The sequence below is a fragment of the Mus caroli genome, unplaced genomic scaffold (genome assembly GCF_978045245.1).
Source record: "Mus caroli unplaced genomic scaffold, Mus_caroli_1 scaffold_4, whole genome shotgun sequence".
NCBI classification, from domain to species: Eukaryota; Metazoa; Chordata; class Mammalia; order Rodentia; family Muridae; genus Mus; species Mus caroli.
In genome coordinates, this window is record NW_028227259.1 from 8,801,015 (window position 1) to 8,818,112 (window position 17,098).

Genomic DNA, 17,098 nt, shown 5'->3' on the forward strand with positions numbered 1-17,098 from the left:
TGTGCTTCCATTTAATTATAAATTCTTTAAAGGTACAAGTTATGCCTTGTTTGTCCTTATAGTTGTTGCCTGTGCTTGATGTATATAACTGATTAATAAAATATTGACTAGATGAATAAATGATTACTTCAAATGATTACTTGCAAGTACGTTACTTTTTTAAACAGGCTGATCAATTTCCTAAAATCCCATTTATACCACTAATCTGTTTTTGTTCTGGGAATATGCAAGGATAAACATGAAAAATTTGAAATAGCACTGTCTCAAGTCAATGTGTACTAACAGTGTTTTCCCATTTTTATTCTTAGGAATTACAGCATATATTACCTAACACCTAGAGGCAAATGATTGATAAGTAATTTATGAGTCAGCTAATTATACCATAAATAGGACACTCATCAGTATGGCTGATGGGTATGGCTTATAAATAACACTAGCTTATAGCTGTCAATCCTCTTAATGAGGAAAGGAATACAAAAGGACCTTTAAAGAGCCAGTTATGAGTCAATCAATTTTTACTGCAGGAAGGAGAGTAAATGGAACTATTCCAGGTAATATACTTTGTACTGCTTTCTTGAAAGCCACAGTAATATTGGAGTCAAAAACTAAATTCACACACACACATACACACACTGAGAATTGTAAAACTTCAGGAAATGAACCATGTGGATACCTGGTGGATTGGCACTCTGGAGAAGAAATAACCAGCCAGTATAGTCGAAGGTCAGATGCTGGCAAGGGCAGGAGTTTTGTGGGTCAGCAGGGAGGCCAAGGGCCAGAGTGCCAGAAGAAGCCAGCACAAAGGAGAAAGGTAATTGAAGAAGGAGTTGACTGGATTCAATCACAGCAGTATTCTAGGGGAGGGGAGAAGCTGAGCAAGATTGTGCAGGACAGACCTTCTCTAATTAACAGCCCACTGGCCCTTTCTATAGCAAGTATTTTGTATTCTTCCTATCTTGAGATTATAACCATACATGTGCACATGCATCTAACTTCACAATAACCAATATTTGCTGATGTAAAAGCTGATACAGGATTACAGTTTTTCAGGATGAAAAATGTCTAGAGATATGTCTTGGAACAAGGTGAATATATTTAACAATGAAACAAGATGGTAAATTTTATGTTCCATGTCTTCTACTTTTTTTGAGACAGAATCTTGCTTTGTGGCTCAGACTGGCCTTGAAATTATGACATCTCTCTGCCTCAGCATCCCCAGGACTATGATTACGGGCATGCACTTTTACATTAATAATAAAGTAATGATAATTATGACAATGCTCTACTCAATACAAGGTTATGAATACATAGAAAACAACAACATTCTGCATACAAGAAAATGGTTAACAAGCAAACTGAATGTTAGCTCATATAGTGTGTGATCCCACTATACAAAATGCAGAGTCTAAGTAATTCACAGATTGCTTCATTGGAACGCAGATCAGTGGCTGTCAGAGTTTGAACAAGGAGTAAATAGGAAGCAAATACTTAGTGGGGGTGGGATTTCCCTTGGGGAGTAGCATGAAACTATTCACTTAAAAATCAAGGGAGAGGTCTCAGTGGGTTCGATCTCTTGTCTCTTGCTAAGTACACATGACAATCTGAGTTTGAATACTTGGCACTGACATAAAAAACTGGGCGTGGCTGCAGGACTGGAAGTTGGGTGGGGTAGAGATAGTCAGATTCTGAGATCTCACAGGCTAGTTCTGTGAGAGATATTGCCTCATGGAAATAAAGTAAGGAGCAATAGAGAAAGGCCATCTAGATACACACATGTATACCCACATGCTTACACCATACGTAACACACACTGTGTACACATAAAAACCGATTAATTATACATCAATTTAATTAATTTCTTTCTTATTTTTTTTTTTTTTTTTTAGTTTTTTCGAGACAGGGTTTCTCTGTATAGCTCTGGCTGTCCTGGAACTCACGCTGTAGACCAGGCTGGCCTTGAACTCAGAAATCCGCCTGCCTCTGCCTCCCGAGTGCTGGGATTAAAGGCGCGCGCCACCACGCCCGGCTAATTTCTTTCATTTTTTTAGCTTAAGGAAGGAAGTTTTCAGGAAGGCAGGTATTGTGTAACTTTTCCTAGGAGTTGTGAACAAATGTCTATTCACCCATTCTCCATGGAAAGGGCACTAAAGACAGACCAGTGAAACAATTCTCTAGTGTGAGAGATAATACATTTATTGGGGTTACTTATAGGTACATAAGTGAGGGGCTCATTACAAGACTATGAGCAACTCAAAGGCGACACCTCATGGAAAAGCCCCCAACCTCCATACCCCAAATAGGTGCAGATTCGCAGCTCACAAAAGCAGCATTCTTAGATAGGCTTGCTAGCAGCTCTTCAGCCTGGATAGTCCACTTTCCCTAGAAGCTGATACTGAGTATGTAAATGTCAGGAGCAATTTTCTAATTCTGAAGCTAAGATGACTTGTGGAATTCTACTAGTACTAAAAACTCTTTGCAGGACAGGTGGTGGACGTGCATATGTGCCTTTAATTCCAGTACTCTGGAGGCAGAGGCAGGCGGATCTCTATGAGTTTGAGGCTATCCTGGTCTACAGAGTGAGTTCCAGGATAGCCAGTGCTACCTAACTAGATTTGACTTTGACTTGCGTATCTCTCTAATAACACCAGTTATTTATGTTTAACTTTAGGCTAAATAACTGAGAAGATCATCAGAATGGTAGATGTGATAAGAATATAATCACAGCAGAGGCAGGCGGATTTCTGAGTTCGAGGCCAGCCTGGTCTACAAAGTGAGTGCCAGGACAGCCAGGGCTACACAGAGAAACCCTGTCTCGAAAAAACCAAAAAAAAAAAAAAAAAAAAAGAATATAATCACACAGCTGGGCGTGGTGGCGTACGCCTTTAATCCCAGCACTTGGGAGGCAGAGGCAGGTGAATTTCTGAGTTCGAGGCCAGCCTGGTCTACAAAGTGAGTTCCAGGACAGCCAGGGCTACACAGAGAAACTCTGTCTCGAAAAAAAAACCAAAAAACAAAACAAAACAAAACAAAGAATATAATCACACATTGGAACTTCAGATGTATTTTTTTATGGTGGTAAAGCCTGCTTAACATAAAATTTATTGGATTTTTATAACCATTTTTAATGTTCAGTGACATTAAAGATATTCACATAACTATGTAACCACTACCATTGTCCAGCTTTACTCTTTCCCATAATTCCAAACAACATACACCATCTGTGTAAAATAAAATTCATCCTCAGAGCCATTTTTAAATGTCCGGTTCAGCAGCATTCCCCCTTGGATATCTACAACTCTACGCCCATTGAGTCACTCTATATCTCTTTCCCTAGCCATTAGTAACCACCATTCCTTATTGATCTCACTGCAGCTACTTTAAATGCCTCACATAGGGGAAATCACACTTTATTTTTAATAGGAAATAGTCACTTGATGGAACATAGTTTTGCTTGTTTGGGGAATTACTGATGACAATTTGGCCCAAGCCAAATCAATATGATAGATTCATCTTATATGGTGCATTACCTCCTAGCCCTTGTTAGTGGTCTTTTCTTTTTTTTTTTTTTTTAAGATTTATTTATTTATTATATGTAAGTACACTGTAGCTGTCCTCAGCACACCAGAAGAGGGCGTCAGATCTCATTTCGTGTGGTTGTGAGCCACCATGTGGTTGCTGGGATTTGAACTCTGGACCTTCGGAAGAGCAGTCGGCTGCTCTTACCCACTGAGCCATCTCACCAGCCCCGTTAGTGGTCTTTTCTGTGTACAGAAACTAATTGTCATCCTGTCTTTAAAAAAATCACTTATCAGGTAGTACATTTACTTTGAAGCTATTTGTAAAATTTTCCTTTTCCTTTGAATGTTAAATGACATAGGGAACATTAGGTAGAACAGTCTAGAGAAGGTGGATCTTACGTCTGCATTCTCCTGTGGTACCTGTTACTATACCTATGTAGCCTCTGTTAACAGGCTGTAGCTTCCATCAGTGGGGAGTGGTTTCAGTCACTGAATTTCCCTGCTAGTGTTTTGATGTGTATGGATATTTTGCCTACATAGATGTGTGTAGACCACTTCTGTGCCTGGTGCCCTCTGAGGATGTCAGATCTCCTAGAACTGGAATTACAGGTTAGCTGCCATGTGGTTTCTGGGAAATCAAACTCAGGTCCTCTAGAAGAGCAGTCAGTGCTCTTAACCAATGGGCCATGTCTTTAGCCTCCCCTACATTTTTCTCTTAGCGATTATATTACATTTTCCCTTCCCTTCTTCCCTCTAAACCTTCCCACTCTCCTCCAAAGTTACAGCCTCTTCTTTCATTGTTTTTGTGCAAATGTGTATATACATATGTATTTCTAAATATAACCTGCTCGGTCCATATGTTACAGTATGTTTTCAGAACTGACCAGTTGGCACCGTACAACCAATTGGTGTGCTCTTCTCTGGGTAAACCCAAATTTCCCATTCCCATCTTTCCTCAGTTGCTTATAGTTCTTTGTGTAGAGTTGAGGCCTTTGCCCCACCCACTTTGACGTGTCCATTGGTGTCATCCTCGCTCAGATCATGATTGGGCAGTCATGTCGGGAAGACTTTATGGGTGTAGCTTCTGACATTAGTAGGAGACACCATCTCACAGTAAGTTCCCTGATCCTCTGATCTTACTATCTTTCTGCAATGTTCCCAAGACTTAGGTGCAGAAATGTTTTGTAAATGTGCCCAGTGGGACTGGGCTCTACAAGTGTGCATTTTGATTGGTATGGTTTTCGGTAATAGTCTCCATCTGTTCTGAATAGACATTTCCTTGATGAGGAATATGGACTACACTTACCTGTGAAAATGAGGACAAATGTTTGTAAATGACTGTTGTAAGGGATCATGTCAGTTTAGTACAGTAGTTGTAGATTCTCCTTCAATAACTACAACTTTACTAGCACTGAGTAGTTAGTGAGGTTCCCATCACCAGGCATGGTTTCCCTCCAATTAAAGAGCTGTTGGTTACTGCCAAGGTATGTATGCCACTACTGCACCTTAGGGTTATCGTGCCACGCTGGTCATCGATGTGATTCATGAGCATCCATAGCTGGGTAGGTGGTCTCCGTCCTTTGGAAGTCCGCATGGTGCCTTTTGGTACCATGAAAGCTAGTTTTCAGGGAAGGAGCATCCAGGTCAGTTCAAGCTCTGGGCCTGCTTCTGAAGTGCATGGTGTCTTCAACAGCAGGCATTTTCCTTCCACCTCTCTCCTACCAGTATTCTAATGCACATTTAAAGATAAAGATCACAGTACTTGAACTAAACAGAGACTAATATGCTTAAAAGCTTTAAAATATTAAGCCTTAGGAATATAGATTATTAAATTTTACCCTTTCTAAGCTCCTGGTTTTTTTTTTTTTATGTGCATTGATGTTCTGCCTACATGCACATCTGTGTGAAGATGTCAGAACTTGCACTTATAGACAGTTGTGAGCTGCCATGTGGGTGCTGGGATTTGAACCCAGGTCCTCTGGAAGAGCAGTCAGTACCCTCAACTGCTGAGCCATCTCTCCAGCCCTGCTTTTGTTTATTATGAGCCCTTGTTTGGTAAAATATTGTTAATTCAATATATTAAAATGTATGTTCCTTTGGTCCAGTTTCCCTTTTATTGAATTAAACAGTTTCAACAAAAACAATTTACAAGTTAAGAAAGTGTGGAACAAGTGTTTTCGCTGAGGCTAGACTGAGGCATGTGAGAGTAAACAGCAAGAATAAGCTGGAGCAGAGTGTCCTCCTGTGCTTCCACTCCCCATAACGTCCCAGCTATGGGCATTTGGGGGATGGCTTACCAACAGGGTGAAATTCGAGGTCAGCATTAGAATCTCAGGAATGCAGTGAATCTTCACCTTTAGTTCTACCTACATTATACCAGGCACAAGTGTTGGGACTCAGTGCTCTGTGTAACAAGCTGGAAACTCAGGACCTGTGGGTTATGTTCACAAGCCTCGTGTTTGTTGCTTCACATGAGCTAATCATGTTCACTCCCTGTGTTTTATTTAGCTTTTCTTCCCTTAGGGAGGCTAGTGATACCAAATCACTTCCTAAGATTTTTTTTTTTTTTTAAAGAAAGCAATAACTTCTCTAGAAGCTGTGATAGCCATAGCTTTTACAAGAACAGATGTAAAGACACAGGTCAAATGCTCTGCAAATGGACTGTGAATAGAGAGCATGAGAATGAACAAATAGACACTCCTGAAACCTCTTTCAGATTATTAACTTTTCAAAACTTCTTGCTGAAATCACCAAAGTACCATCCCTCTCTAGAACACTATTTGGCTCCCTTCTAGTTCCTCATGTATTTCTCTACAGTGTAGGTGGTTAATAAGTAGGAAAAGAGCTGAGAGGTAAGACAGGAGGGAAGAAATTTCAGTGCAGAAATCACCATGTTTAAGTAGTTTTTGTGTTCTGTGTGCAAGTATGATGTATAGTACTGTATGCTGAGATGCAGCTTGGGGACACCAGGTGGCTTTCCCACAAGAAAAGACTCACAGAGGCTAAGTGCCAGGCTCCACATAAAGTGCTTGAGCAATCTCTCTGACTTGAGAGCCCACATTCTATAGCTTTGCCTGTTCTGTTTCAAGAAAAGCTGGATTTGTTTATGTATAAAATCAACTGAACCTATCCCCACATTTTTCAGAAGTCAGGCTGCTCCAAGGATTCTCCTGGTGTCCACATTGGGCTCACTCTAACATCTCTTCACACGGCTGCATGCCTGCCTCAAGTTCTTTACTAATCAGATTCTTTGGCATCACACCCCAACCCCACATCTCGACTTCAGCTTGCCAAAACCTGATCATACCTCATTCAAGTATACATTCCACTCCTGCCCTCATTACTCTAATGACTTCTGTCTTGGTTTCCAAGTTCAGATTCCTATGAGAAGCAATTCTCATGTCACCCTTCTATACCAAGCCATAGGTCACTGGGTAGTTTATATGAATTAATGAGTTGAGTGATAATGTGAGTGCCCAAACACTCAGCTGTAGCTGAGGATTGTCAAGACACTAAACTTCAAGTGTCTTGAAAGTGATGATATTTTCCATAGCTTCCCATCTATCATTATACAAACCCAGCAGACAATGGGAACGTACACTGTCATCCCAGTACTTGAAAGGTAGGCAGGAGGATCTGGAATTTATGACTGACTCTGTCTGCTTATCAAGTTTAAAGTCTGCCGGAACTACACGAGACCTTATATCAAAAAACAAACAAACAAACAAACAAACCCAAACACCAGCTTCCCCCAAAGAAGGCCTACCTCCTTTACTTATTCTTTACCTGTTTCATAAAAGATACTGCCGTTCTCCCTACTGCTTGCAATAACATTTAATTTTGTTGGAAAAAAATCAATACATGTGAATAGCAAAAGTATTCAAAATACAAAAGGATACATAGACCTGGTCATAGTGTTGTTACATACTTATAATCCCAGAATTTGGGAGGCTGAGGCAGGGGGACTATAAATTTGAGGCCACTCTGCCTACAGAGCGTGTGATGCCAGCTTTGGCTCACAGTGAGACCTTGCCTCTCAAATCACATACTATAAACTAAGATCCGGGATTAGAGAAATGACTCAGCAGGGAAGAACACTTGCTACTCTTCCAGGGGACTTGAGCACCCACAGCAAGCAGCTAAGATCACCTATAACTCCAGCTCCACAGAATCTGACACCCTCTTGACATCTAAGCGAACCTGTACACATTTCAGGTGCTTGCGCGCACACGCATACACACATACAATCTTTTTTAAAAAAAATAAAAGGAAATCGTCTTAAGTTCTCATGGCCCTTCTAGCGGCAGCCACAGGCAATAGGTTTTGAAGTACTCTTCAAAAAGAAATGATTTCATTATATAAACATTTTACACTCATTTTAATTTTAAACAAAAGCATAAACAGTATATCCTAAATGTACCTTATTTTCCTGGCAACAAATAGAAATTTGGGACAATTCCATGTCAAAATACAGAAATTGTTTTTATTTTAAAAAATAGTTTCATAGAAAGTTGTGAGTTTTGTCTTACCTTAATTGTGTGTGATACTAAGGTGAACCCAGGGTTTCATGGATGGTATACAGATGTCTAACACTGAGCTATGTCCCCAGCCCTAACTAACTTTCGTCATTTTCTATCTAGCCTTCCTGTTTATCCCATGTCAGCTGGGTTCTGTAGTCTCTCCTTCCATCTAGGTCTTTGTACTTGAGCTTTGACATCTGGGCCAGTTTCTGTTGCTCCATGCACTGCTTCCTGGTAGCTCTCATTTCATCTTCCCTCTATTAATTCACAACTTATTTTTTAAAAAGCCAGGTTAATATTTTTCTCAATTTCAGTGGACTTCTAACATCAGAACCTTTTGGTGGCTGCCCATGTCCATAGTACCAAGTATGAATCCATACCTAAGTGGTCTCTTTCTGGAGACCAGTCTACTGTGGAGCCATGTATGTATACAACATCTATTTAGACTTCCTCTCTGCTGCTCTCAACCTTTGTCTCACCCCTTCTCTTGCCTGGGTGTTCTCCTTCCTGTTCAAACTTAATTGTCCTGAGACTACTGGTTCTCTCCCGGCTTGCTCTGGAATGCTCTTCCCATGATGATTAGACCACTTGCTCTTAACCTCTCATTTGGCATTCACAACTTTTTGTTTGTTTGTTTGTTTTTGTTTTTGTTTTTGTTTTTTTTGGTCTTCTAAAGCTATATACTTCTTAGGTAAAAGAGTTCTCCTAAAACATTTTTGCATTACACACACACACACACACACCACATAATCCTTCATATTTTGAGTGTCTCAAATGACATGTAGATGGAAAGAAGACCCAAATATATTTAGGATGTTCTAGAATTTTTTTAAATACATTTACTTGTGTAGGGGAGGAGGTGGGTGCATAGAGGTCAACATGAGAAAAGTTCTCTTCTTGCGGGGAGCCAGCGGGTCACCAGGCTTGGCAGAAAGCACTGAGCCATTTGATGGTCTCCCAAATATATTTAGAAGAGGGAAACCTGGGAGGGGGAAGGGTAAAAGGGTGGCCAAGAAAAACTATGGGAAGATGAATATGAACAAAGGGTTGGCATGCATGTGTGAGATACCATAATCAAATTCATTATTTTGTATAATTTGTATAATTGTAAGAGACTGGGGATGGCTCAGTGGTTAAGGGCACTGGCTGCTCCTCCAGAGGTCCTGAGTTCAATTCCCAGCAACCACATGGTGGCTCACAACCATCTGTAATAGAATCTGATGCCATCTTCTGGTGTGTCTGAAGACAGAGACAGTGTACTCATATACATAAAATAAATCTTTTTAAAAAAATATGTATTTATTTTATGTACTCATATACATAAATTTTTTAAATATTTATTTTATGTACTCATATACATAAAATAGATCATATGGAAAAAAATATGGCCTACAAAATACTAGGGCAAATCAGACCCAGCCTGTTACCCATGAGACTGCCAATAGTTGGTATAAAAGGGCACACACGTATACTGTTTGCTAATCACTAACTGGTTTTTACATTCTTTGGCTATATCAAAAGTGTAGGTGATCATTGTGGCCCATGTCTGTGCTCCCAGCACTTGTGAGGCTGAGGCAGGAAGACCGCCATGCCAGCCTGGGTTACTGAGTGAGACCCTGGCTCAGAGAACCCAAAATATAGAGACATAAATAAAAGTGAAAGCATTTCTGCCATTTACCTATTTGTCCCCATCAAGCCTGAATCTTTTGCTTACATTCAGTGAAATTTAGCCTGTGTAGTGCGTTAAATAACTACAGACTCCTTTCAAAAGTTTTAGTATGGAAAGCATCTCTTGAAATGCTTTGAGAGAAGTGAGTTGTTACATATCAGATGCATTTTTTCCTGTATTTTATTTTAAAGTATAATTGTATATTGCTACTCACATTTGTTGTCTTTGATTTTCTTTTTAATTAAATTTCACAGTGCGGCCAAATATCGGTTTAGGAAATGTTTCCTGCGTTGATATATCCTATCTTAAGCATATTTTCTAGCAGCCTGTTCTGTGAAAACATGTTTTTTGTTTGTGGGTGTAGGTGACCAAAGTCAGTCCATGGATCGAATCCCTCAGTTGTGCAACAGTACTACTACAAAGTCTCGTTCTTTCGAGAAGCAGTGAACGTTGTTAGAGTCAAAGTAAAAGAACTTGCGTTCTAGTTCTGACTCCACATGAATATGTTGTGGGGGGTGAACTTTGGACAAATCATTTCTATTTATGAAAGGACAGATTGCATCAGCACGTTCTCTGTCTGCTAAGCGTCACAAATTCTCTTCTACGAAAGAATGTCACCCATTCAATTCTGAAACCGTGAGAATTCAAAGGTAGGAAGCTATATTGTCTTCCTCTTGGCAAAAAAGGGTGCAATGAGAAGGATGCACTCCGAATTAAAAGCTTTCCCTCACTGGGATTAGAAAGATTGCGAAGGGTAAGCCCTTTCACTCTAGAAACTATTGGCTTCTCCTAGCCAAAGTGCCAAAGCCTTGGGTGACCCTCACCAAGGCATTCCTAAGAAGAGCACCCACGGGCAGCGAAGGTGAAGTCTCTACTACAGTTCCCAGCATACCTCCGTCCCACCCTGCTCCGGGCACTCCAGCAGGCGGGTCTTGTAGTCCCAGCCCGCGGCCGGCGGTAGCGCTGAAGCACTTTGGGAATCAGCTTTCCCTCCCCGCCAAACCCGGAGGCCGCAAGCCCCATCTGAAGTTTACTGTCTGACCCACTGGGCTTGGCCCGGCTTCCAGACGTAGGACGTCCACCAGAAGCCAGCCTCACCGCAGCGAGCGGCGAGCGCCCTAGGAGAGGGCCACGCCCCGGAAGCGGCTTCCAGCCACTCAGAGCAGGCGGGGGCGGGCCCGGGCGGGCGTGCGGGGGCGGCTGGGTCTTCGCTCTCGGGGCGGGGCCGCCGTACGAGCCCGCGCGTCTGGGTGGCGGCGGGGGCGCGCCCGTGGGGAGAGGCGGCTGCGGCTGCTGGTGGGGGGTGGGGGGGGAGGCAGAACCGGGAAGGGGGCAGGGCGAACTGAGAGCCGTGTTCCTGAGGCGGCGGCGTCTCGGACTGAGGAGGGCGGGGAAGGAGGATGGGGCAAGCTGGGGGTTGGGGCCGGCGCTAGCCCGCGGCTCGCCTCGTAGTAGGGGAAAGCGACGCCGCTCTTTAAGTTGCGCGTGGAGCCCGGCCGGTGCCGCCGCAGCCGCAGCCGCCTGGCGCGGCGGGGAGGGAGGGAGGGCGGGCCGGAGCGAGCTGGGGAAGACGGAGCGGGCGCTGCGGCGCGCGGGCGGGCGGCGGGGGGGACGCGGGAGGATGGAGCAAGTGGAGATCCTGAGGAGGTTCATCCAGAGGGTCCAGGCCATGAAGAGTCCGGACCACAATGGGGAGGACAACTTCGCCCGGGACTTCATGGTGAGTGTCCGTACTCGCCGGCGCCTCGTGTCGCCAGCCGCCGAGCTCCCCTCGCCTCTCCGGGCCGGTCGGGGCTGCCAGCGCTTTGTGTGCGGTGCGAGGACAGGCGCTGGGCGCGCGCCCAGCCGCGAGCGCCGTCGGCGAGCTTGCGGGAGGCGAGGTCACCCCCGCCCCTCAGCCTCTCTTTTCCGCGGCCCGTGCAGCGCCCGCCCAGCCGGCCGGGGAGCGCAGGGAGCGGCCGCCGGGCCCAGCCCGCTCCGGCCCCGCCGCCCGCGACTACCTATTGTCTCCGCGGCCGGGCGGCGGCGGCTGGAGTGCGGGCTCGCCTTCCCACGCCTGCCTTCCCCGCCTGCCCCTCCGGGGAGGGTCGAGGCAAGCTGTCTGGCTGCGGCCAGCGGAGCGGCTTGAGGCTGCCGGAGAGCGAGGGTGTAGAGCATTAACTCGCTGGGTCCCTGTACGGATGCCGGCCTTGGTCCGAGTGGACGGCAGGACGACTCCGTGTCTGGGTTCACAGTTATTAGCTCATCGCTTGCCAGAGGCTTGACCATAAGGAATCTCTTGGTTTACCTGATCTCCATTTATCTGGTCAGGTTTCTTTTCGTCCTGAGACCCAGGTTTGAGGTGGCTGTGAGACCAGTGTGACTTTAGATTGAAAGGTGGGGGGGTGTCAGTGTGGATGGGGGGTTATCCTGAAGGAAGCTCACTCCGGACTTGAGGGGATATTGCCGAAGCCGGAGGGGATGTGACTATCACTTCCTATCCGGGGTGGGGGTGGGGAAGCTGGGAACAATAGTCCTGGTAGGGTGGAGGCGACTATATGGGCTGAAGCCCTGAGAGATAACCTTCCCGTCCCCCCTTTTCCGCCACCCCCCTTTCCGCCCTCTGCTTGTGTAGGCAGGCTTGAGTGAGTGGAGGTGAGGGTTAAAAGTCTAGTATGTGAAATTTCTCTAGGTGCATAATTGGAGGGAGGGTATCAATTCCGAAGGCGTGGGACCAGAAGCTGACTTCCTACATTACCCCCCTCCTCGCTCCTTTTATTTTTCTGTTGGACAATGTTCCCTCTAGGGTTGTTTCCCGGCTTTGGAGGCGGTGGTTGCGGCTGCTGCTCCTACGGATGTTGCGCAAGACTGGGGCGTTGTAAACCCTGGAGGTCTGGGGAATGGAAAAGGAAATGGGACTTTGGGAAGTCCTTCGCTCTTTAGCGGGGGCTGGGAATAGCAAATGAACTAGGGAAAATTTTGCTCTGGACAAGGTGCACCTCTAAGAATAATCAGTTCATCTGAAATTTGGTTATGAAAAGCCATATGCAGTTGAGGTCTATAAAAATGAGTGGCTACGAAACATTTGCTAGTTTTTATTTAAAGTGCAAATGAAGTGATTTTTAGTACTGAAGTGGGTGTTCACATTTTAAAGAGATTTCTGTCTAGTAAAAGTTTAGTGTTAAAATTGTTAATGGCTTGAAAAGTAGACTGTTAAGCCTTGCACAGTATTAGTAGTATTGTGAGATTTTGTGACTTCCACCTTGCAGTTTTATAAAAATAGAAAGTAGGAACAAGATACAGTGAGGACTGAAAATGTAGATCAAAGTCCAGTTATTCCTTATTTTAAACATTTTCTGATATTTAGATGATATTTTGGAAAAAGTACTTCTCTTCTTACCATCGAATTTTGATGGTTAGTATCTGTTGAATGATATCATTTGCAAACATTGGAAAGAGTCCTCTTTTTACTACTCTGTAGTAAATGTAGAAGAAAACAGTTCATTGAGGGTGTGTAGAACTAGTGGCTTTCGGTCTTTCCTGGTCATAGAAGGGGCCGTGTGGCCCTGGCTGTTGGTCACATGCTTGCCATCTTGCTGTCCTGGACATACTCTGTCAAGGATCATTGTTAGTGCAGGCCATCTGGACAGGTGCCCAGTCCCTGCACTTTTGGACAGGGGATCTAGTCTTGGGGATTCATGCTTTGGGGATGAGTCAGGGATTCCTATTGGAGATGTCATGTCCAAGGACCAAATGTGTTCCCATTCTTCCATAATATCAAAGTATAGCTAGGTAGTTCTACATGAGAGATTTGATGACTAAGGCTATTCTTTTATGGGGCTTGCTTTTTTAATTTCCTGACTTGATAAGCAGTAGCTATAATTATGATTTTTGGCAGTTGCCCCTGCTTTTTTCCCTTGACTAGAAGGCTGGAAAGAACTGTCCTCTGTCATGGAAAGAGAATCAAAGATGAGCACATAAATTCTAACTTTTGTTATTAAATTCTGAAGTGGATTTAAAAATCCATTTTAAAACCTTAACATTGTAGAACTGAGTCTTAAAAGGTAATATCACTATTATAACTATTTCATTATAAAGTAATAGTTTCAAAATTGCAAATTATAGAATATAATTATTAACCGTAATGATATAATTATAATGCTTTATATTTGGGTAATTGGATTGGGCATCCATACTGTGGCCCTATTTTAAGGATGGAGCTACTCCCATTCTCCCTATATCTATGTTTGTGATAAGTCTATGTCACAATATAGTACATATATTTGCCTTTGTAAGTAGTTAGAAGTTTCTGTTTGTTTTGTTTCTGAGGGGCAGGGAGCTGAACTCACTCAGGACCCAGGCTGTCCTTGAACTGGTGCCAGCCCTGTCTCCGCCTCCCTAGTACTGGCAGGGATGAAAGGTATGAGCTGCCATACCTGTGTTATGTTCTTGTCTTTTGTTTTTTTTTAAGCTTAGATTTTGGTGTCTTTTATTACAGCTACTTTTTAGGAATAACTTAAGCATGTCACAATGTGACTATTATAGTTAAACTATTTGCTTGTATTTCATTATTTGTTCTATTGTACTTTTATATACTTTGATTGACATGAATAAAGCCTCTGCATTGTTTATTCCTAATATATTTTTACAAGAAGTACATAGTCAGAGGATACAAAACATATGCTTACAACTTTAAAAAGTTACTTTATACAATAGTCAGTAATGTATAGGTGTGTGTGTGTGTGTGTGTGCATATATATGTATATATATATATAATTATCTTGATTTTTATTTAGTGGTTTAGAAATTGTATCTTGTTTGCTTTGGATTTTGTCTTTTTGAGTCTGGATCTCATACAGCCTAGGCCAGCCTTGAACATGCTATGCATATTAAGCTCACCTAGTACTCTGGATCCTCTTGCCTCTACCGTAACTCAGAGGCTAGAATAATTTGTCACTATTCGTGACACGAATTTCTTGGTTACTATTAATGATAGATGATTGTCTGCCTCCATAGGCATGTGGTAGTCTTTTCATGTAATTCCAGCAGACAGGAGGAGAGGCAGGGAGATTATGAGATTGAGACAAGCCTAGCTTATGTGAGAGCTGCGACCCTATCCTAAAGATGGACAGGGGGAAGTAGGAAAGAAGGAGTTAACTAGAGCTTATTATTCTTGGCCTTGGCCTGTTGTACCTGTTCCCTCAAAAGGAGAAACCTAGGCACCAAGGTTTTGTGGCCAGGCACATTGTACTTGACATGCTAATTTTGCTAATAAAATGAACTAATTTATGACAGGTCTGGATCTTGGTCTTTACTCTCAGCTTTCAGACTGAGATCATGGTACACATCAGTATTTCACAATTGGGTTTTGTCTTTTATTTTCATTTATGTGTATGGCTATTTTGCCTACATGTATGTCATTGTACCACATGCATGTCTGATGTCCAGAAGATGGTGTCAGTTCCCTGGAACTGGAGTTATAATTGTGAGTTGTCATTGGGTACTGGGAATGGAACCCCAGATCCTCTAGACTAGCCAATGCCCTTAATAGAGTCTGAAACAACTTTTGAGCCCTCAGAAGTTAGGTTTTATTTCATACCCGTTGCCTGAGGTTGACTGAGGAGAGAGGCAGCCTGGAACCATGTATTGAGGACCAGAGAACCAGTATATAATGCAGAGAAAAGGTGATGCCTGAGACAGGTAGGTTTTGGACTGTGAGGAGAGGGTGGTGGTGAGTCCACTTTGTGAAGGAGCTTACCAATGTTTAACAGTTAATATTCTGTAGGGCCATAATGATCACTGTATACTGATTCCTAGCTGGCTTGCCCAACCTTCTGACATTGCAACACCAAGTTGTCATCTATAAATTCTCATTGGAAAACCATGTGGTTGAGTTAACAAAACCAAACCAGGAAAATCTCATTATGTTTTAAATGAGTTTACAGTTTGGTGTTGGGCCACATTCTTCCTTACCCTGTTGTGCATGTGGAAGCTACAGGTTGGAAATACCTTTCAGGGTCACAGGGAAAAGTGAGGTTATTGAGAATAGCAAATATGCTTGTTTAACATTCTTGTGGTCTTCTCTTCCCTTCCTCACACCCTACCTTCTGAGCCTGGTTTTTAAGATTACTGTGAGCCTTATCTTATTCAGATATGTTCTGGTGGAGAAACTGAAAGATACTATGAACCTCTGGAGGGCAGGCAGTGGAATGTCTTAAGAAAGGTATTTGTTTGGCAGAAAGGGCTTTATCTGAATTAAGTCAAGGAAACTAGGAGTATACACGACCTATTTGATGAGGGTTAGCCAGCCTCAAGCAGGGTGGGTGTGCACACTCATGGTCCCAGAGCTCAGAAGGTAGGATACTGAGTTGAAAACTAGCCTGGGAAAAGGAGAAAGAAAAAGAAAAGGGAGAGGAGTCTTAATGATTCACTAGGTACCATTTAGTACAGTGGGTGGAGGAGTAAGAAAAGAAACAAGGAGAGCTGATCAAGTAAGATTGTAGGAGACCGTTTCAGAAAAGAAGATGAATTTAATTTCAGACATGTTAAATGCCCCTGAAGTGTCCAGTACAAGTCTGGAGCTCATATAGGTAGCAGTCATGAGTTTGTAGGAGGTAATTGAGCATCCCAAGTGACTAAGCTGATTCAGACTAGCATTATCTTAAATAGGATAGGCCTTGAAAATGTGTTGTGGCCGGGCGGTGGTGGCGCACGCCTTTAATCCCAGCACTCGGGAGGCAGAGGCAGGTGGATTTCTGAGTTCGAGGCCAGCCTGGTCTACAAAGTGAGTTCCAGGACAGCCAGGGCTACACAGAGAAACCCTGTCTCGAAAAAAACCAAAAAAAAAAAAAAAAAAAAAGAAAATGTGTTGTGGTTGTTCCTGGGAAGGTGTGGTCAGAGTGGAGGGACAGGAACCAGGGATGTCTAAGGAGGAAATTGTCACTAGAGCTAAGTCCTAGTGCTTGAAGGCCTGGCAGGGTGTAGTTGAGAAAGCACCCACTCAGTTTGACTGGTGGGAGGTTTGCTATCTAGACAAAGCAGTTTGGGGTTAGGGTGTAGAAGGAAGCCAGATTACAGTCCTTGGAAGAGAAAATAGGTGATGTGTAGGTATAGTTTTCTTCCATCTAGTCTTAACATTTTGAAACCAGATGGTAGAATCTGAAAAAAGACAAGTTTTGAGAGTGTTTTTTTTTTCTACTATTTATTATCTGTGCATCTATTTTCTTTTAAGTACAAATAAGTAAAACCCCGAAATCTTCAGATTTGGTGCTTGTGTTTAGAATTTTAGAAAACACAAAGAGATACTGAAAGTCTACAGAGATCTTAAGCTTCAGAGACAAAAGAAGTATAAAATATTGTTTATCCAATATTGTGGCCTATAGGGTTTTTTTAAAGTTAATAATAGCTTTACA

The 17,098-nt window shown here is 43.0% G+C and overlaps 1 protein-coding gene across 5 annotated transcripts in view; it reads left to right on the forward strand.

The window, feature by feature from the left end:
• Positions 1-11,263: 11,263 nt before the first annotated feature.
• The window catches only part of Ptpn12 (protein tyrosine phosphatase non-receptor type 12), a 72,257-nt gene continuing 66,422 nt past the window's right edge, over positions 11,264-17,098 (forward strand). Inside the window, exon 1 of one of the 5 annotated variants that reach the window (XM_021163661.3) lies at positions 11,264-11,427. In XM_021163661.3, the coding sequence (XP_021019320.1) occupies positions 11,329-11,427 (99 nt within the window). In that variant the 5' untranslated portion in view covers positions 11,264-11,328. Of the gene's footprint in view, positions 11,428-11,841; positions 12,049-13,861; positions 14,107-17,098 lie in introns of those variants that run through there. The other 4 variants (XM_029477245.2, XM_029477243.2, XM_085836464.1 and 1 more) reach the window with 4 other exon arrangements.